This window comes from Homalodisca vitripennis, chromosome X (genome assembly GCF_021130785.1).
Source record: "Homalodisca vitripennis isolate AUS2020 chromosome X, UT_GWSS_2.1, whole genome shotgun sequence".
NCBI lineage: Eukaryota > Metazoa > Arthropoda > Insecta > Hemiptera > Cicadellidae > Homalodisca > Homalodisca vitripennis.
The window spans coordinates 77,408,348-77,426,019 of record NC_060215.1 but is presented as its reverse complement, the minus strand read 5'-3'; the positions used below and the strand labels follow the sequence as shown (position 1 = coordinate 77,426,019).

The 17,672-nt window shown below is 34.4% G+C and overlaps 1 protein-coding gene across 6 annotated transcripts in view; it reads left to right on the top strand.

The window, feature by feature from the left end:
- LOC124369236 (CLIP-associating protein 2) overlaps window positions 1-17,672 on the top strand; it is a 192,551-nt gene that overhangs the window by 31,906 nt on the left and 142,973 nt on the right. For all 6 annotated transcript variants that reach the window (XM_046827116.1, XM_046827120.1, XM_046827121.1 and 3 more), the window contains exon 6: window positions 3,796-3,872. In XM_046827116.1, coding sequence (XP_046683072.1) covers window positions 3,796-3,872 — 77 coding nt within the window. The remainder of the gene's footprint in view (window positions 1-3,795; window positions 3,873-17,672) is intronic.

The following is a 17,672-nucleotide window of genomic DNA, read 5'->3' as shown; positions in this document are numbered from 1 at the left end:
ACTCTCTAATGGACTAAGGTCTGCTAGTGCCTTCACTGCTTTCTTCTGAAGTATTAGGATTTTGTTAAGGTTTTGTTCAGAAGTGTCACCCCAAACTATTAGACCATACTGAATGTGGGATTCTATTAGGGCATAGTAGGCTACTTTTGCATCGTCCAGCCCCCTATCCATTTTATCCTACGCACTGCAAAAATACCATATCCAAGCTTTTTATTCAATATTTGAATATGCTCATTCCAGAATAGATCTTTGTCAATAGTTAAACCTAATAGTTTGGATTTGTCCTCCACTGTGATGTCATTGATATTGGGTATAGGTTTAAGTCTTCTGCTAAAATTTAATTGAGTTGTTTTGGATGAGTTTATTGCCAAGTCGTTCTGAAGACGGTACTGGATTGCTTTGGTAGTTGTTTTAGTTATTTCAGAGTTAAGTCCGTGTGCTGTTATATTTTTTATAATTAGAATAGTGTCATCAGCAAACATAATAGTTTTAATATTGCAGTCACTGATGAAATTAGGGAAGTCGTTCATAAAAAGCACAAAAAGGAAGGGTCCTAATACTGAGCCCTGAGGGACTCCTCTATTTATTGGTCTTGGTTTGGATCTGAGTGTAGTTTTATTGCAATTTGATGTGTTCTGAATCTCAACAATCTGACTACGTCCTCTGAGATAGTCTTTTATCCAGTCTTTAGATCTTCATTTAAAGCCCAGGGATGTGAGTTTTTCTATAATCAAACTATGTCCCAAGCAGTCAAAAGCTTTACTGTTGTCCAATAACACAGCTGCAACATGATTATTTTCTTCTAGCTCATCCAGAATATATTCACCTAAGCTTGTTAAGGCACTGGTTGTTGATTTGATTTTTAAAAAAACCATGTTGTTTTGTGGTTATAAGATCTTGTTCTTCTAACTGTTTCAGCATTCTTGACAATGCAATTAATTTTCTCAATTGTCTTGGAGAAAGTAGAGAGCTGAGAAATAGGTCTATAGTTTTCAGCTCTAGTTGTAGAGCCTTTTTTGTGTTTAGGGTATATTTTTGAAAGTTTTAGAAGAGAGGGAAACTGACCTGTACTGAAAGATTTAATTATCATGCTTGTAAGTGGATTGGCTAGTTGGTATGCACAGTGTTTAAATACTTTTGCTGGTATTTCATCATTACCACATGATAGCTTAGATTTAAGCGAGCCAAACAATTGAATTATCTCTTCCCTTGTGGTTGATGCAAAGTTGAGCAATGGTTGAACAGTGTGATATTGGATGTTTGGGGAGCCAGCTGAAACTAAATTTTGAAGTTGATTCCTATTCTGCTATTAATATGGGATTACGTTCCATTATTTCTTCTATTTCGATTTTTTATAGAGTCAGAAGTCTTCTTTGATGATTTCTCCGAGTTGATAATGGTCCATAGAGCTTTTTATTTGTTGTCAGATTTGTGGACATGTTCTGCAGCAGCATTTATTCTGAGGTCTCTGAGTTTCAAGTCATAAAGTTTCTTCTTATTTGTCATATCTTCCTTGTCAGGTGGTTCTCCTGTCATTTCATAAACGTTTAAGGCTCTGAGAAAATTGTCTTTAAGCATCTGTACTTCTTCATTGTATTCAAACTACAGTGTGTGTTTGGGTTTTTTTTCTTGTTTTCTATAGTGGACATGCATTGTCTAGTGCTCTTCTAACAAACGAGTTGAAGGAGTGGGCCAAAAGTCCGGAGAGTAATCTTGATCCTATACTGAAAAAAGAACACCCACTTTAAACGATTTGTACCCAGAGTACTTGGTTTTAATGCTGGAAATATCAAAGTTGGCTTTGGTACTGTCATTTAAATATCTCTTAATGTCATCACACTCAATGTTCTCAGCTAACCTGGACACAGATATAAATGACTTCTTCTCAACAGCAGTCTATTTATTAGCAGTAGATGCAGTCCCCGTAATAAACTTACCACTATAAGACTGATTTATACCACCAGTTAAGATTAGATCACCAATAATATCTACCTGATTCTTCAATATGGCAGTTAGGTTATCATATTTCAACTGCAAGTCAGATAACTGAGTGCGGATTTTGGTTCGGTTTTGATCAAAAATTTGATCCGTCAAAACACTTATATGAGGCATACAATTCGCGCACAATTCATCATTCAAAGGAGATATCTCCTCATTTACATCGGCTGGCTGACTAACCTCTACACCTCGGTCACAACTATTACATACAAAGTTAAACTTTTCACCAGGAGTGAAATTGTAGTCATCTTTAGTTTTCCCAGTACATACAAAATTAAACCATTTACAACAATTTCCCTGACACTGAAGCCCTCCTGTTTTATTTGAAACACTTAAGGAACAAGCTCCACAAGTACGACTTCTAGCAGACAGCACCATCTTCCTTTCATACTCTGAGTTAGTACAACAGGTCCACACACACATACACACCGATCAATGTTGTGTTTGGCCAAAAACGTCTTCACTGACAAAGCTTTGTGAGCTGGAACATTCTCAAGGTGTAAAATCCATGACTCGTTTTCCAACAAATTGTTATGTTTCTTCCATATACTCTCACGTAGGGTAGCCAGGGCGCTACTGTGGTAAATCTGATGCACTGTCTGACCCTCCAGAACCCAAAACCCAGGGATGTGCACGATCCCTTTGGTATAAAAAAATATAAACGTTATAGCCTTGAATTTTGATTTTGTCAGTCATATTTTTTTGCTATGGAGAAGCAGGAGATTTCCAATGCATCGATTGACAGTTGTCACTGTACACTTGTTGTAACGTTACAAATGTTTTAGTTGCAGATCTTCAAAATTTGAAAAGAAATTTGATGTTCACATGCTGTTCTTTCTGGATACTCAACATTTTTCGTGTTTAGAGACAACATTGTAGCTGATATAACTGGTGCTACGGGTGGAATAAGTATGGGAGCTAGTCGAAACTCAAGGAGGGCGTGGGAAGGAGAGTCATGTGACCAGCCATACGATATTCAGCCTTATTACATTCATTCTGTGGCTTTGCCAATACTAATCCAGTTATTTTCTGGCCACACCATAAATTCATAACATTAGTACATATTTGCAGAAAAAATAGTTTGATTGGTACTTATGTTTTGTTGGTCTAAAATTTTTCTTATAAATATTTGTGACTGATTTAGTCTATATTTAGGAACATTATCATGATAAATAAATACATCATATCATTGTATACCCAGTGACGTACTTGTGATCACAGTGACATTGTACTCATCACGGAATTGTTCCTTGATTCATGGAAAATGGGATATTATTGCAGACTAAAACTGTATAGTCTGATAAACCAGAATAAATAATGTTTGCACTTAGTTCTTCAATGGATTACTTAGTGTTTTTCCAGTCCATCAATGAAACCATGTTGTAGAGGTTACTCTTAGCCTTTAAAAATATCTTTGATTAGACGCTTAAAACAGAAACTGGTCTAAACTTACAAACATTCGGGGCTCTTCTTTTGGAGGTTTTCTTTTAGAATCTTTATATCAGCTATGAGTAAAAAGTGCCAGGAATAAAAAGTTGTCAATTCCAAAAAAAATTAGAGCAATTTAAATAATAGTTATTACAATGATTTAAATAATTAAAGTAGAGCAATAATTAGATTTGAATCAGCCCACTTCTGGAATTGATAATTAGCCACTATATTTTGCAGAAAACCATGAAAATTTTTGTGTCAGTGCGTTTCATTTTAACAGTTAAGTTTTAGATTTAACAGATCTCTTTTATGCTTATAATGGTTTATATTCGTTTGTGGAATAAAAAACAAAAAAAATTGTTTCAGAATCCAGTCTATCATAGACGATCTAAGAGCACTTCAGCTGGAACAACAACAGCAAGCATTGAAGGATCAAGGGAATGGTAAGTATTATGAAATAATATAATATAATTCAATTAAGAGCAGAGGACTACTCCATAAGATAAAATTCAGAAAAGTTCATGAATCTTTACTGTAAAAAGTTATTTTTAAAGTTGATAAAATATGTTGTTCTACAATCTGCCAAAAACAACCGATCATGTCCTCCTGGGGAAATTCATCACCTTTATTCAGCCTACCAAAAGTGGCATAGCACTCCCTCGCTATTGCAGGACAGTCAATGAGCAGGTGTTCAGCAGTTTCCTTCTGCTTGGCACACATTCTACAGAGCGGATATTTACGGAATATGCCGACTCTGTGAAGATGCTTCCTTATGTTCTGTAATTAGACCCATAACCTGAGCAGACACCAATCTACTTAAGGAGAGAATCAATTACAATCGCCACCCTGGGAGAAGGTGACTGTAGGACTATTCTGCTCATTCTCACTCTCGGATGCCGCCACCACCTTCTCTCATGTTCAGTGTTATGCCAATTCGAGACAGCCTCAAAAGATTCACACCTAGAAATACCACAGAACGGTTAAGGCCCCATGTTGGACGCTGAGCCCAAGTTGGCCAGTGTATCAGCTTTTTTGTTCCCAGAGACCCTCTCAAAACCAGGAACCCAACAAACAGTCACATTGTTGAATCTGTCAAGGGAAAAAACTGCTTTATAGCAATCCCAGAAAAGTTTGGAGTTGAACACACAAGAGTCCAACCCCTTTAATACTGCCTGGCTATCTGTGAATATGCTAATGGTCTTATTCCTATACCGCAGACAAAGATTCTCACGAATACATTCCATAATGGCTATGACTTCTGCCTGAAAAACTGTGGGGTAAGGACCCATAGGGACCTCCAGCTCCCTACATGGTCTTACTCACACAAGTCCAGTGCTTGTGCTACTTTTTATTTTAGAGCTATCTGTAAACCATTCAAGCTCCGCTGTTGGAAGAGGTTTCTTTCCCTCCGACCAAGCCTCTCTAGAAAGTATAACATTCCTGAAAGGTTTGTTGAAAGAAAATATTTGATGCATCTGGTCACAGATTATGTGGAGTTATGTGCAGAGCATCTGATCTGAGATCTCCTGAATCAGGCTGCTAATTTTGCAGTGCCCTCTGTTGCAATCTGAGGTCGGCACTAGCCGTGGCTGCTGAAGACATTAGGCATTCCTCCATGCCATAACCCGAATGACAATGTCCAGGGGGGCGAGGTTGAGACAGCAGTCTAGAGCCCCAGTGATGGCAAGGCAAGCTACTGCCATTCTGGCCTCTGTGTTTGGCCACCAGACAACAGCCCCAAATATTAATGCAGGTCTAACCACGTAGACATAAAACCAATACAAAAGCCTCGGCTTCAGTCTCCAAGAACCCCCTATCACATGTCTGCATTGCATCAAAGACCATTTCCCTCTGTCAATAACCCTTTCCAGATGGGGTTCCAAGCCCATATCACCCTATCAAGGATGATGCCCAGGTGAACAACCGCCATGCCCGAGTTTAATCATTTTTCAAAAATGATGTGTCTGACGAAGATAGCCTTACTATTGAATGGCCTCATAAAAATAATAGTATTAAATATTGGTTTTATGTGTTTAAATGTAATTAAGTTTATAGTAGCCAATATAAGCTCCATCTTCAACATTTAAGATGTTTATTTGTATAATTAATAACGGTTTGCTTTAAACACTAAACTTTTAGTGTGGTATTTAAGATTTGTTAAAAACCATCACTCTGGAGGGTGTGGAATATACGATATATGGAAGATATGATAATGAAATTATCAGGGTTCATCCAGTGCCAGTCCCAATCTGTCTACGGTGGAGAGATCCCTGGAACAAAAATCCAGAATAGGAATTCGTTCACCTTGTTGCTTACAGCAATACAAGCTCTGGCATTATTAACACAGGCAGTAACAATTTAAACTCCTGTCATGTAAAACCCTGATGCTTTACCCTAACAAATATAGGGTTCCTGTATCAGGGCGTCAAGCTTCTGCAAAACAAGCTGAAGCCACTTTACTGTGCTACAGATTGACCTAAAGGACCTTGATTCCCATAATTAGTTGCCACACCTCGTGCCCTCAGCTGGTCTGATGATTGACCTCTACAACAACACCACCAATTGCTGAATCTTCGTTGGTGGTAGTTGAGCGTGATGGACATCCAAAGCTAAACTGCAACTGCCTGTTGTAACATTTCCAGATCAATATCTGTTAGGGTTTTGATTTCAGGATCCATAAAAGGTCCCATGAGTACCAAAGACATAATCAGTCCACCTGGTCAAAGCCTTGCATGACCAGGTAAGGTTTATTTAAGCTTTGGAGGCGCCCATTTCCCAAAGGCTCTGTTAGCAATGTACTACTTTCTCCGTATGCATCCCTTAGGCACAGATTGCTTCACATGATGGGATTGGAGGTCTCCAGTCCATACAAAAGTATGTGTGTGGTACCATTACGGACAGACCAGTCCGTAACTGGCCATGCCCGATCTAGTATCACTACTGTGAGACACTGTGGGTACATAATCAGAGCACTAGTCTAGATCCTGGGGTTCTGTTGACAGCAGGGCTACTTCATGCAGGACAATTGACAAGCATTCATCCGAGCCCAACCATTGGTTGGATTCGGATCCCCCATTGGTCTTGAATGGCACTAAAGACAGTGTCACCCCTGGAGAAGTACTTTCCCAGTTCATTGGCGATGACCTGAACTGAGGCCCATCCCTTAGACCTTGTATGTACTCGTATACCGTGTTAGTAGGGATCCAAGATTCTAATACATAACTTGTTTTGTTTTGTTCATAACTCAGTCATTATTGGTATACATCCATTTTAAAATATATAGTTACTCAATTAAAACTGTTTATGAATTCTACTACACATTTCATGAAAATCATACTGTCTGACTAGAAAATATCTTTCAGGAATGTTGTAGCAGTTAACAATTCCTAAAGGTCACTGCTTCTAAAGAGCAAACTGTGTTCTCAGCTGCAGTGTTTTTCCATAGATATGGCGGAATAATGTTACGTTTTATTAAATAAATTTTCCTTATTTTGTAAACTTTCCTATATAGCAAAGTTAGACTTGGTGCTCTTAATTTTATTGTGTTATTAGCTTGCTTTTCATATAGAATCTACAAATAATAAATGCCTACTCTCACTGTAGGTACATATATGTGTGCATGATGCTGCTGCCCAGTTTTTAGATATGGTTAATATTTGGTTTAGCAGGCTACACAAATAACAATCTAGTCATCATAATGGTCATGGTTATTTATTTGCACATCAACATTTGATAAAGTAACATGAGTAATAGCAAAAAAGTGCATCATCAAAATATTAAATATACTTACAACTAAGAGTAACTTAAAGTACAATAAATACGATTATATAAGAAATGTAAAAGTAGCAAATAAATAACAAAAAACACATGTAATAACAAACAGGTGCCTCATCAAAATATTGAAAAACTACAGATCGCTTAAACTAAAGCAGTAGAACTTATGTAACAAATGTGGATAGAAACAACAAATAAAGCAGAACAAAAAAAACAGTGAATTTAAAAATATGAAATACTTGTAAACTACAGGTAACTTAATATAATATCACTTTATTTATACCAAAAAATAATAAACAAGACTGATCAAATAACAAACTAAATACTGTTATACAAAATTTCATAATAGTACACTTTATTATTTGACATTTTTCTTATAATTTTCTTGGTCAAAGTTAACCAAGAGAGAATTTTATTGTAAATACAAATCCCCATGTATAGTGGGCAAATAAAGAAAGATTATGCCTAGTATAATTAGGTCTGTCAAGTACTATACAAAATGCTGATTTTTAAACTGATCAAAAAGGTGAATATTTTTTATATACAAATATTAAAGTTTCTATACGTAAAGGTTGGTTAAAGTAAATATTTGTAGATTTTCAAATAAAGGGCAACAACTGACTCCAAAGTTTACCCTTGATATTATTCTGATTATACTCTTTTCTGCCTTTAAAACTTTATCAACATTTGATGACACCCCCACAGTACAATATTGTATTAAGGAGAGATTGTACATATGCAAAGTAGACTACCTTGATTATGTCTAAGGAAACTGAGTTTTGAATCATCCTCAAGGCAAATCAAAATAAAGTCAACTTGGTTATAAGTGATTCAATAACTTTCCAATTTATAGTTTTGTCCATTTCAACAACAGGTAATACGAGTATATGGTGAAAATTGGAATGAGCGATTGAATAGTAGTGATAAAACATTAAGTGGTAGGTCTTTTGTTATGAATGATGTTTTGTTAGCAGAGTGGATGAGACAATACAGAGCACATGATTCACTATACAAATATTTTGAGATGAATTTCAAAGTTTTAAGAGTTGTTTTAGATGAAAGTGTAAATAACCATTTAGTGGTAAAAAGATGTGCTCCTTATGAGATTCTAATAATGATCTCAGAGTTCAAAACAAGCTTTAAGGTTAATTGTACAGTTCTGTTGAGAACAATTCACTCGCTCCCAGATTTGGTGCTCTGACTACCACTTGTTCCTGCACACGAAATGCGAGCTTGACAGTAAGCACTTTGAATGAATAATGTATAAAGTGGAATAAGGCATGGTTGTCTTCACTGGCGGGTTGTTTCTTTGTCAAAGATTTAGATCAGTTGGTCATCATGATAGGTGCCTGAGTAATGGTTGAAATCATGTTGAAAATAGTTGAAGTTATAGTCTTTCATTGTATATAGTTTTTTTTGTTTTTATTCCAAAACAGAATCTTATTTCTGACACATAGTTGTTTAGAAAATAACGGACAATGGAAAAGACAGCTGTTTTAAAGGCCAGGTAAAGGAGATGTGTTAGATATAATGGATAAAAATAATAATCCTGTTGTTGATAAAAATAATGTGTGATCTGTCAGCAGCAATAGATGGACAAAAGGAAATGTGCAACATATTTCCCCAAGCCTTTGGTTAATGATATACCAGCGTGATATGATATACATTTTGGCTCAGGAAATGTTTGTAACATAAGAAATTATTTGAGGAAGTGCTTAAACATTTTCCACTTAATAGCTCTGTTATTCTAAGGAATCATGAAATGTTAGGGGGTTGTTATGAAGGGAGATCATAAAAAGCTTAATAAGCAATATCAATCAATGAATCAGTCTAGTAACCATCACACGCAGCATACACTATGAGTAACTTGTGAAAGTTGCTTTTAATGCTATCCATAAATTGTTTGCTATTTTTCATAAAAACTTAAAAGAGCACTAAACTTAAAGTATCAAAATTAATCACAAAATTGTAACAACAGTTTATAATAATTATAACAATTATTGTAATTTGATTTGGTTTTATACAAAATTTGTATGCAAGACAAGGCTTGTAAAAGTTACTCTTAATGTTGTTTTGAGGTCAGTATTCTTGTAGGATGAGATGAGCTTTATGTGCGATTTAGGGTCTTCCCACATCATAAGTGATTAACACCCACTGAAGCATCAAGCACAATATTCTGCTTGTTGTGTCTGGTAGTTTGTTATTCCTTAACCCACCACAGAGTGCGTGCCCTTCACTTGGTGTGGATCAAGATCAGCATCAGCTATTGTGTATCAAATATTTCATACAGTATCATTAGCAATCTTTGGTTTGTTTGTCTTTCTAAATTTAGGTATGGACTCACTAAGCCATTTATATTCTCACTAAACTCAACTTTTAGCATTGCTCTTGTTATATAATAATTTTTACAGATAGTTAATGTCTTCTTTATTGTTACATTATCCACCATCTTATAAATTAATTACACATGTAATACTAAATACAATCAATAATACTTATTTTGAAATAGCTTCTGTTTTGTTACAACTTGCATGGAACTGTGTTTTGTCCAACTTAAATATACAAACTGATTGAGAGTTAAATTAAAATGAATGCTTTCTAACATACATTGTTAACTAAAACATAAATATAAAAGCCAGTTGTTAATTTATTTTGTATTTTTGGTATTGTGAGTTGGCTTACTATTTCTTAACATTTATACTTGACAATTGGATATATCCATTAATGTAGGACTATGCTGAAACATGGCTGGTGAATATATTCATTTTTATGTTGAGGAAATATCCGCACATGCAGATATCTTAAATCTGTCTTTGAGGTTGGGTATTTTGCTTGATAAATAGAAGTTAGTCCTTGTCTAAACTTTAAAACAAAATATCTCGCATAGGACTATAGACTGATAAATGAATTGATACAGTCATTATGACAGTACAGACAACTGTACTCCTAAGGATAACTGGTCTAAATAGTTGCTCATTCTTGATTACTGAACACAATTGACATTACCTACGTACAGAAAATAACAGTGAATGGAATACCCATGGCTTACTGGAAGTAATATTAGAAGTTTGGAAATTACTATCAACTATACAGTGGACTGGTGAAAGTCTTGTCAGCAGTGTACTTATAGAAGAAAATGCAATATTTATTACTGTTCAATAATGAACTGTTACTTGGAAAACACCTGAATTTCCATACTTAACTACTGGAACTTCATGTTGAATATTTTAAGTTAAATGTAAGAAATAATCATGTAGCCCCAATTTCACCTCTCTACAAAATAGAGAAACTATTCATTCATTTGTTAAAATCAAAATAAAAAGTTTTATGTGTAGTTCATAAAATTCTGATGGATTACAGGAAATAAGCACACTTCTACTACATTTTATTCATCACACTGACATTTATCTTCATTGGAGGAGGAGGTGCAAACAGTTGCCACTGTGCTGCAGGTGTACTGTTAGCTGCTCCCCTCTTTGCAGCTATAGTCAATATGTTGTAGGCCTAGTGTGGATCTATTGTCTCCCCTCTTCACAGCTACAGTCAATATGTTGTAGACCTAGTGTGGATCTATTGTCTCCCCTCTTCACAGCTACAGTCAATATATTGTAGGCCTAGTGTGGATCTATTGTCTCCTCTCTTCACAGCTATAGTCAATATGTTGTAGGCCTAGTGTGGATCTATTGTCTCCCCTCTTCACAGCTACAGTCAATATGTTGTAGGCCTAGTGTGGATCTATTGTCTCCCCTCTTCACAGCTATAATCATTAAGTTGTAGACCTAGTGTGGAACTGTTGTCATCCAAGTTTGTTAGACAGTAATGATTTTTGGTATTTTTCTTCACCATTTTTATCTATCAATTAAAGCTTAAATTGAACTTAACCCATCGCATACTGATATACCTTCTATATGTATCTATTATTTATCCTAATAGTTGTATTATAAGCTATAAATGTTTTGGTATTCTTCAGAACAATAATATTTACTTTGATTTATTGTATTTATGACTACGGTTGGGTCACAGTGTCAGTAGATTGACTTAGATCTATATGTATTTAGTATTTCATTCAAATTTAGTCTTAAAATTTAAATATTTACTTCCCACAAGCCACAAATTTTGTAAATGAACTGTTAGATAATAGACAAATAATGTTGTTAGAAAGATTTGATTGAAAGTTATATTGCTCCTGTTATACGTTGGTCACACTGTAATGATCTAGCCTGAAAGTTGTTACCTTTAGGCCAATGAAAGTTGACAATACTGTCAAGTGATATTTTATGAGAAAGGCCTGAGACTTTCTTCTGCTCCTACTTTTCAATGTTGATTTTTAATGTTCTTACTCTTCTTAAACATTTAAGCCATTTAGATAGCCTGATTGTTCCACCAGCCAATTTAAATACTGTAGTTAAATGATTTTCAAGTACAATAATTTTGTAGTAGTTTTTAATGTATAAAATACAGTAGTAAAATAAAATCATAGAAATAATGTTTCTGTTATAAATATGATTTGTAGTGGGTGATTTTTAATACGTGCCAAATGTTTTGCTTGGAAACAAGGCAACATAAAAAAATTCAAATTGAAATCTCCATGTAATTTTCTTCTACTTTCTTTCCATATTAAGTCATGAAATGCAACAATTCCCATTATTTTCACAACATAGCAATTTTATGTTATAGGTATGTACACGGTTTATTGCTATGCATTTTTATTGTATGGATTACTATTGCTTACTTTATATCTTTAAAAATTGTAAATGATTGTTATAATAGGTGTTTTAAAATCTTTTACTAAACATTCACAAACGCCAATAACAATTAAACAGAAAATGCTTCAGGGAAGATCTATGAAAATTAATATCACAGTTGTGAAGACAGTTTTGATTCCTCAAAGCATGGGGTAGAAAATTCTGTATATACAATATTATATGTATTAAATCATTTATTCACTACAGTACTGAATATGAATAAAGTGTTTTTGACTACTGGTGGTACAGTCATTGGTTGAGCTTTAGCAAACTCATGAGGCTTGAAAATTTCATATCTGTCTGTCCACATGATATCTCAAAAACAAACTAACCTATATATATATATATATATATATATATATATATATATATATATATATATATATATATATATACAGGGTGTACATAAAGTCCTGCACGGGTATAATATTTTCTGAACGATAAGAGATAAATAAACAAGATTTGGTATATCAATACTACACCTAAAAATCTACTTTTTTAAGGAACTATCAGTTTTCTGTAATATCATGGGGACGTCCCGCAAGGAGTCAGAAGGAAATCTTAAATAGGAGCATAGGTCAATATGGACATCATTTTAAAGGGCTTATCTAGCAGAGTTTAATGCCGCAAACCGCACTAAAAAAGATTGATCCAGTACAAAATGGCGGCTGTTCAAAGATTTTACTTGGTTACATTTTATTAGTAGCCATAACCCCAGTAAAGCAAAACTGCAACCAAACGAATACTGCAGCTAACTACTACATTATGCTTGTCAGTTGTACAGAAGTGAATTATGACATTAGTTATCCTCAAGGGTTACAAATTTGGTCCTAATATATTGATAACTGGGAAAACCTGATAACAGTAACACTTAGAAATCTCTTATCTTTGGGTCGCAGTTAGGACTTTCCTATTAGCCAGTCTATTCATAGTAGGCTATTCTAGTTTTCTTGTTTTAGTAGTGCTGTCCATCCATTTTATCAGTGCGCTTTAGTACAAAAGAGTTTGTCGTATTGCTTGTAGTTCTTCAACTACACTATGTCGCTTGACGAATGTGAACGTATAACACTTCTTATGATGGTTGGTTGGGGATATAACAGACGATCACACGAGGAAGCATGCCATTTATTTAATGACTACTTTCACGAGAGGCAGCCAATTTCTAGAACAACTGTAGGGAGAACTGTTCAACACTTTATGAAAACAGGAAGTGTTTCGGATCGTCATAGGTCGCTGAGATTTCTAATTGTTACTGTTATCAGGTTTTCCCCGTTATCAATATATTAGGACCAAATTTGTAACCCTTGAGGATAACTAATGTTATAATTCACTTCTGTACAACTGACAAGCATAATGTAGTAGTTAGCTGCAGTATTCGTTTGGTTGCAGTTTTGCTTTACTGGGGTTATGGCTACTAATAAAATGTAACCAAGTAAAATCTTTGAACAGCCGCCATTTTGTACTGGATCAATCTTTTTTAGTGCGGTTTGCGGCATTAAACTCTGCTAGATAAGCCCTTTAAAATGATGTCCATATTGACCTATGCTCCTATTTAAGATTTCCTTCTGACTCCTTGCGGGACGTCCCCATGATATTACAGAAAACTGATAGTTCCTTCAAAAAGTAGATTTTTAGGTGTAGTATTGATGTACCAAATCTTGTTTATTTATCTCTTATCGTTTAGAAAGTATTATACCCGTGCAGGACTTTATGTACACCCTGTATATATATATATATATATATATATGTTATTTTATTTCTGTCTGTCTGTTCACACAAAATATCGAAAAGATCTGCCTAAAGACTTGGAATTGTGCATGAAGCTTTATTTATATGTGAGGAACACTGAGTGAGATAGATGATTGTACAGGTCACTCCATGGAATTTAGCTGAGCGTTAGTGAATATTTTTACAAATACAAAGGTCTTATGGGTAACCATGATGGCAATGAGAAACAGAATAAATAAATTTGTTAACAAACTAAATATACCCTTAATACATTGAAGCAAGTGACATATTAACACATGTAGCTTAACTGTCCTAACACATAAAATATAATTTTATAGTAACTTGGCGTATTGAATATTATTATTTAAATACTGATATGAAAGCCAATTTAATTAACAAAATTCTGAATGTATCAATCATATGGAAAGATGTTTTTACACAGATTTCATATGAAAACTTGTAAGCTTAAGCATGAAACTTCATTTATACTAGAAGGAGACCTATGATTCGCAATTTTCATGTAAACTTCTTTTTTGAATGATTATCTTTCTGTGTATCTGTAAGCAGGATATCTTGTGAATGAAATAATCTAGATTTGAAATTTTGTGTGCAAACTCAGTAAAGCCTGTTATGACACATGGTGTAGCATATACCTAGGCATAATATAATCTTATATACAGAAAGATTATTCTGTTGCTTGGTAATGATTTGAGTGACAAATATTCCTATAAATAAACAATTCTTTCCTTTCAATAAGTTTTTTATTACGCTTGCTAAATAAGAGTATCTTAATTAACAACAGTTGTAATGATATATACAATTTAATATTACAAAAAACTTTCTAAATATCTAAGTAAATTATGCAGAAGATAACAATAAGACCCTTACACTGAGGTTACACATTGGATTTGAAAATAAATTTGGTAGCATAAACCAAAATGAATGTATTGCATAAACTGTTATTGAAAATGTTTGAACATATTAAAAAAAAAAAACTAACGCATATGTGAGACAAAAAGTCTGCTTGCAGACATTCTTAAAATTACCCTCAGAGCGATTCCAAACATATGCATCGCCCCAGTTGGATTCTGTTGTTATTGGCTCATTGTTAAGCTGGTCAGTAACTTTATCCATCCTGCTGTTGTGTACCAGCCTTTTATTTCCGTAACTACGCTCTATAATAACTTTTATTGGAGGGTTGAAAAGGGCTCTGGCTCAGAGAGGTGAATACTATTGATAAGAAACTAGCGAGACTCATCTCTAAATGTAGCGTGTTGGATATTGGAATGATATTAACACAAAAATGCACCCTTCTGGGATTAATAATTTTATTAAGAACTACCCTGACTTGCTAACGTAATTAGGTCATAGTAACCAGTGCAATATCAGGATATTCTACCTTCTTTAAATTTAAAATTAATTTTCTGGTATTTTTTATTTGGAAATAAGATTTTGTAACCCCACAACCTCCAAGCCTATGACATATATACCATAAAATAAATATGTTCTACTCTGTAGACTCAGTTAACATATGAAACTATATATATATATATATATATATATATATATATATATATATATATATATATATATATATATATAATCAGTTAGGAATCTTAAAATATTTTAATGTAAATTCACTAAAAGGAGTTTAACAAGTAACTCAAAAACAAGCAGTGGTATGGACTCCAAAATACAGCAATTAATTTGTTTCTGTTGTTAAATTAATTGCAATTTACTTGTATTTATTGAGATTAAATTTTGTTCTTGAGAGTGCAATACTGTTAGTTTTTGCTTGTTTGCATTAATTCTTTTTTAGCTATTGCTGATACCTTAATCGTTATATTTTTTAATGTGGAGCAAAAGTTGATAGTAGCTCTCCCATCAGCATAGCTTATTTCCAGTACTTGAATGTAATGGGGTGAGTGAAACCCGGGAAGAGTAAATCACAAGTATGGGCTAAAAAGGAATTATTAACGCCAAGGAGATTTTTCACAATCTACTTTTGTTTCATTCCATAGAAAAAGTTATTTAAAATCGATTGTCCCACCAGAATCAGTGTCGGTGTGTCGATGCGGTGCCGAAGTTCCGAGCCCCCGCCCCCGCTCAATGTCACCTGCCCGTTGCGCCGCGTTCTCGCTTCTCCCAGTCATTCGCCAGTCACCGCGCCGCCGCTAGTCCCCGTGTGCGTTATTCCAGGCCGTTCTCTTCTCTTATCATTCACTTATCATCCCGCGCTTACCGCTTGGCTTAACCTACTTTAAAACAATTACCTTGTGTGTCCATATCCATTTTAGCGTCACTGCAGCTTGAGTTTGTGTGTTGGTTCTAGTTTTGTGTATTACTTCTTCTGTTTTATCTAATTGTAGAATGTGCCGAGTATATCTAAGTAATCGAGTACAGTAATTTGTAGTTTGTGATTTGAGGTTGTTTTAAGTAAAGGAAGTGTTGGAATTGTGTTTGTGACTAGCTTTTGAACAGTCTTTATTTCTTCAAACGTTAGAATAAGTCTTAATTATGAAGGAGAGTTATTTAGTGGATAACAGCACAAGTCTATTAAATATCTCCTTTATCACTTACAAAACATATATTGTCGCAGTACGGGCAGTAAAATTGTGGGAGGGATAAAAACTAGAGTTATTCGTTTTTATTTAATATTTCGTGTGAACTAAAAAAATTAGTACTGGAGTAGTCTAAAATTGTTATTTTAGCTGTCACTTCAAAATAAACATTATGATGTTACATTGATATACTAAAACGGTGATGTATTACAATAAAAAAGAAATTAATGAAACTAAATACGTAGAATGTTGTGTTCAAGCTTTTATTAAAAAAATAAACAAAAATAATTATGTATTAAAATAAAATACACTGAACGTTAATTTTTCTTGATGCACACTGTATTGCTATGTAATAGGGACCTTCATTGTTTACACAACTCTTGTAGTTGTATGCAACATGTGACATTGTATGAAAGTTCTAGCCGATATATAAAGTAATTAAATAAAGTTTTCCAAGATAGCTACGGACAGCTACAACTTCTGGAGGTTTTGAAAATGTCATGGATTGAACAAGAATTATAATCTATAAGTAAAATTAGTTAATCTCTGTAAGAACATTCCACAACTCTGCACCACCATATGATCGTGTCCAGGAGTCGCGTCCATGGCGTGCCTAGTCTCCGACGCGACACTCGCGCGTTATCAGTAGTCGTTTGTCGTAGATTATGTGTTGTGAAAACCGTGCTATTATTTGGATTGCTTAAGAGCAAACGGCGCCTATCCCGTGTCGCGATGTCGTTATTGAACACAAGAAACGATGACATTGGGTTCCCTTTTCAAGTGTGTGTTCTCTTTGTTCCTTCTTGAGATGACCATTCCGAAATATTTAGTTCCATATTTCAAAATTGTCAATCGATAAAAACTAATTTTTCAGTCGCCGAGTGAAATGGCGTAGACACACAACGACAGCTGCCAGAACTGAACGTAACTTGTCATGCAATTGTTATTCCTGCCTCCCGGAACATTTTAGTGTGTGAATAACTTCAGTAGTTACGTAAATACAACACTAAACGTATTTGTTTTACTAATCTTAGATATTGTATTTCCGTACAATCTAACGTGCATGTAGATAGATATACGTGCGATAAAAATACGTTATACCTTTCAGATAATATGTAATATTGTATGGAGTTTTGCTGAAACGACTGATTTAGCTTTAAATTTGCGTCATGCTCAGGAATTTACAAAGTTAGTGGTATAAAATAGCCGAGAAAAAGACATTTCTGAACGTTTAACTTTTTTATGTATTTAGATGTTTATTGTAAGATTACTTGTGGCGAAGTCGAAACAAGCATTTCGGTAAACAAGTTGCTGTGCGGCTGGTGGTAGTAAGCAGCACAAAACTAGCTATTGTTAAAAACCCAACAAAATCACTGTGTTGTTGTTTTTTATTATAACAGTTTGTAATGTAAGTTTCACAATTGGTCTTTAAATT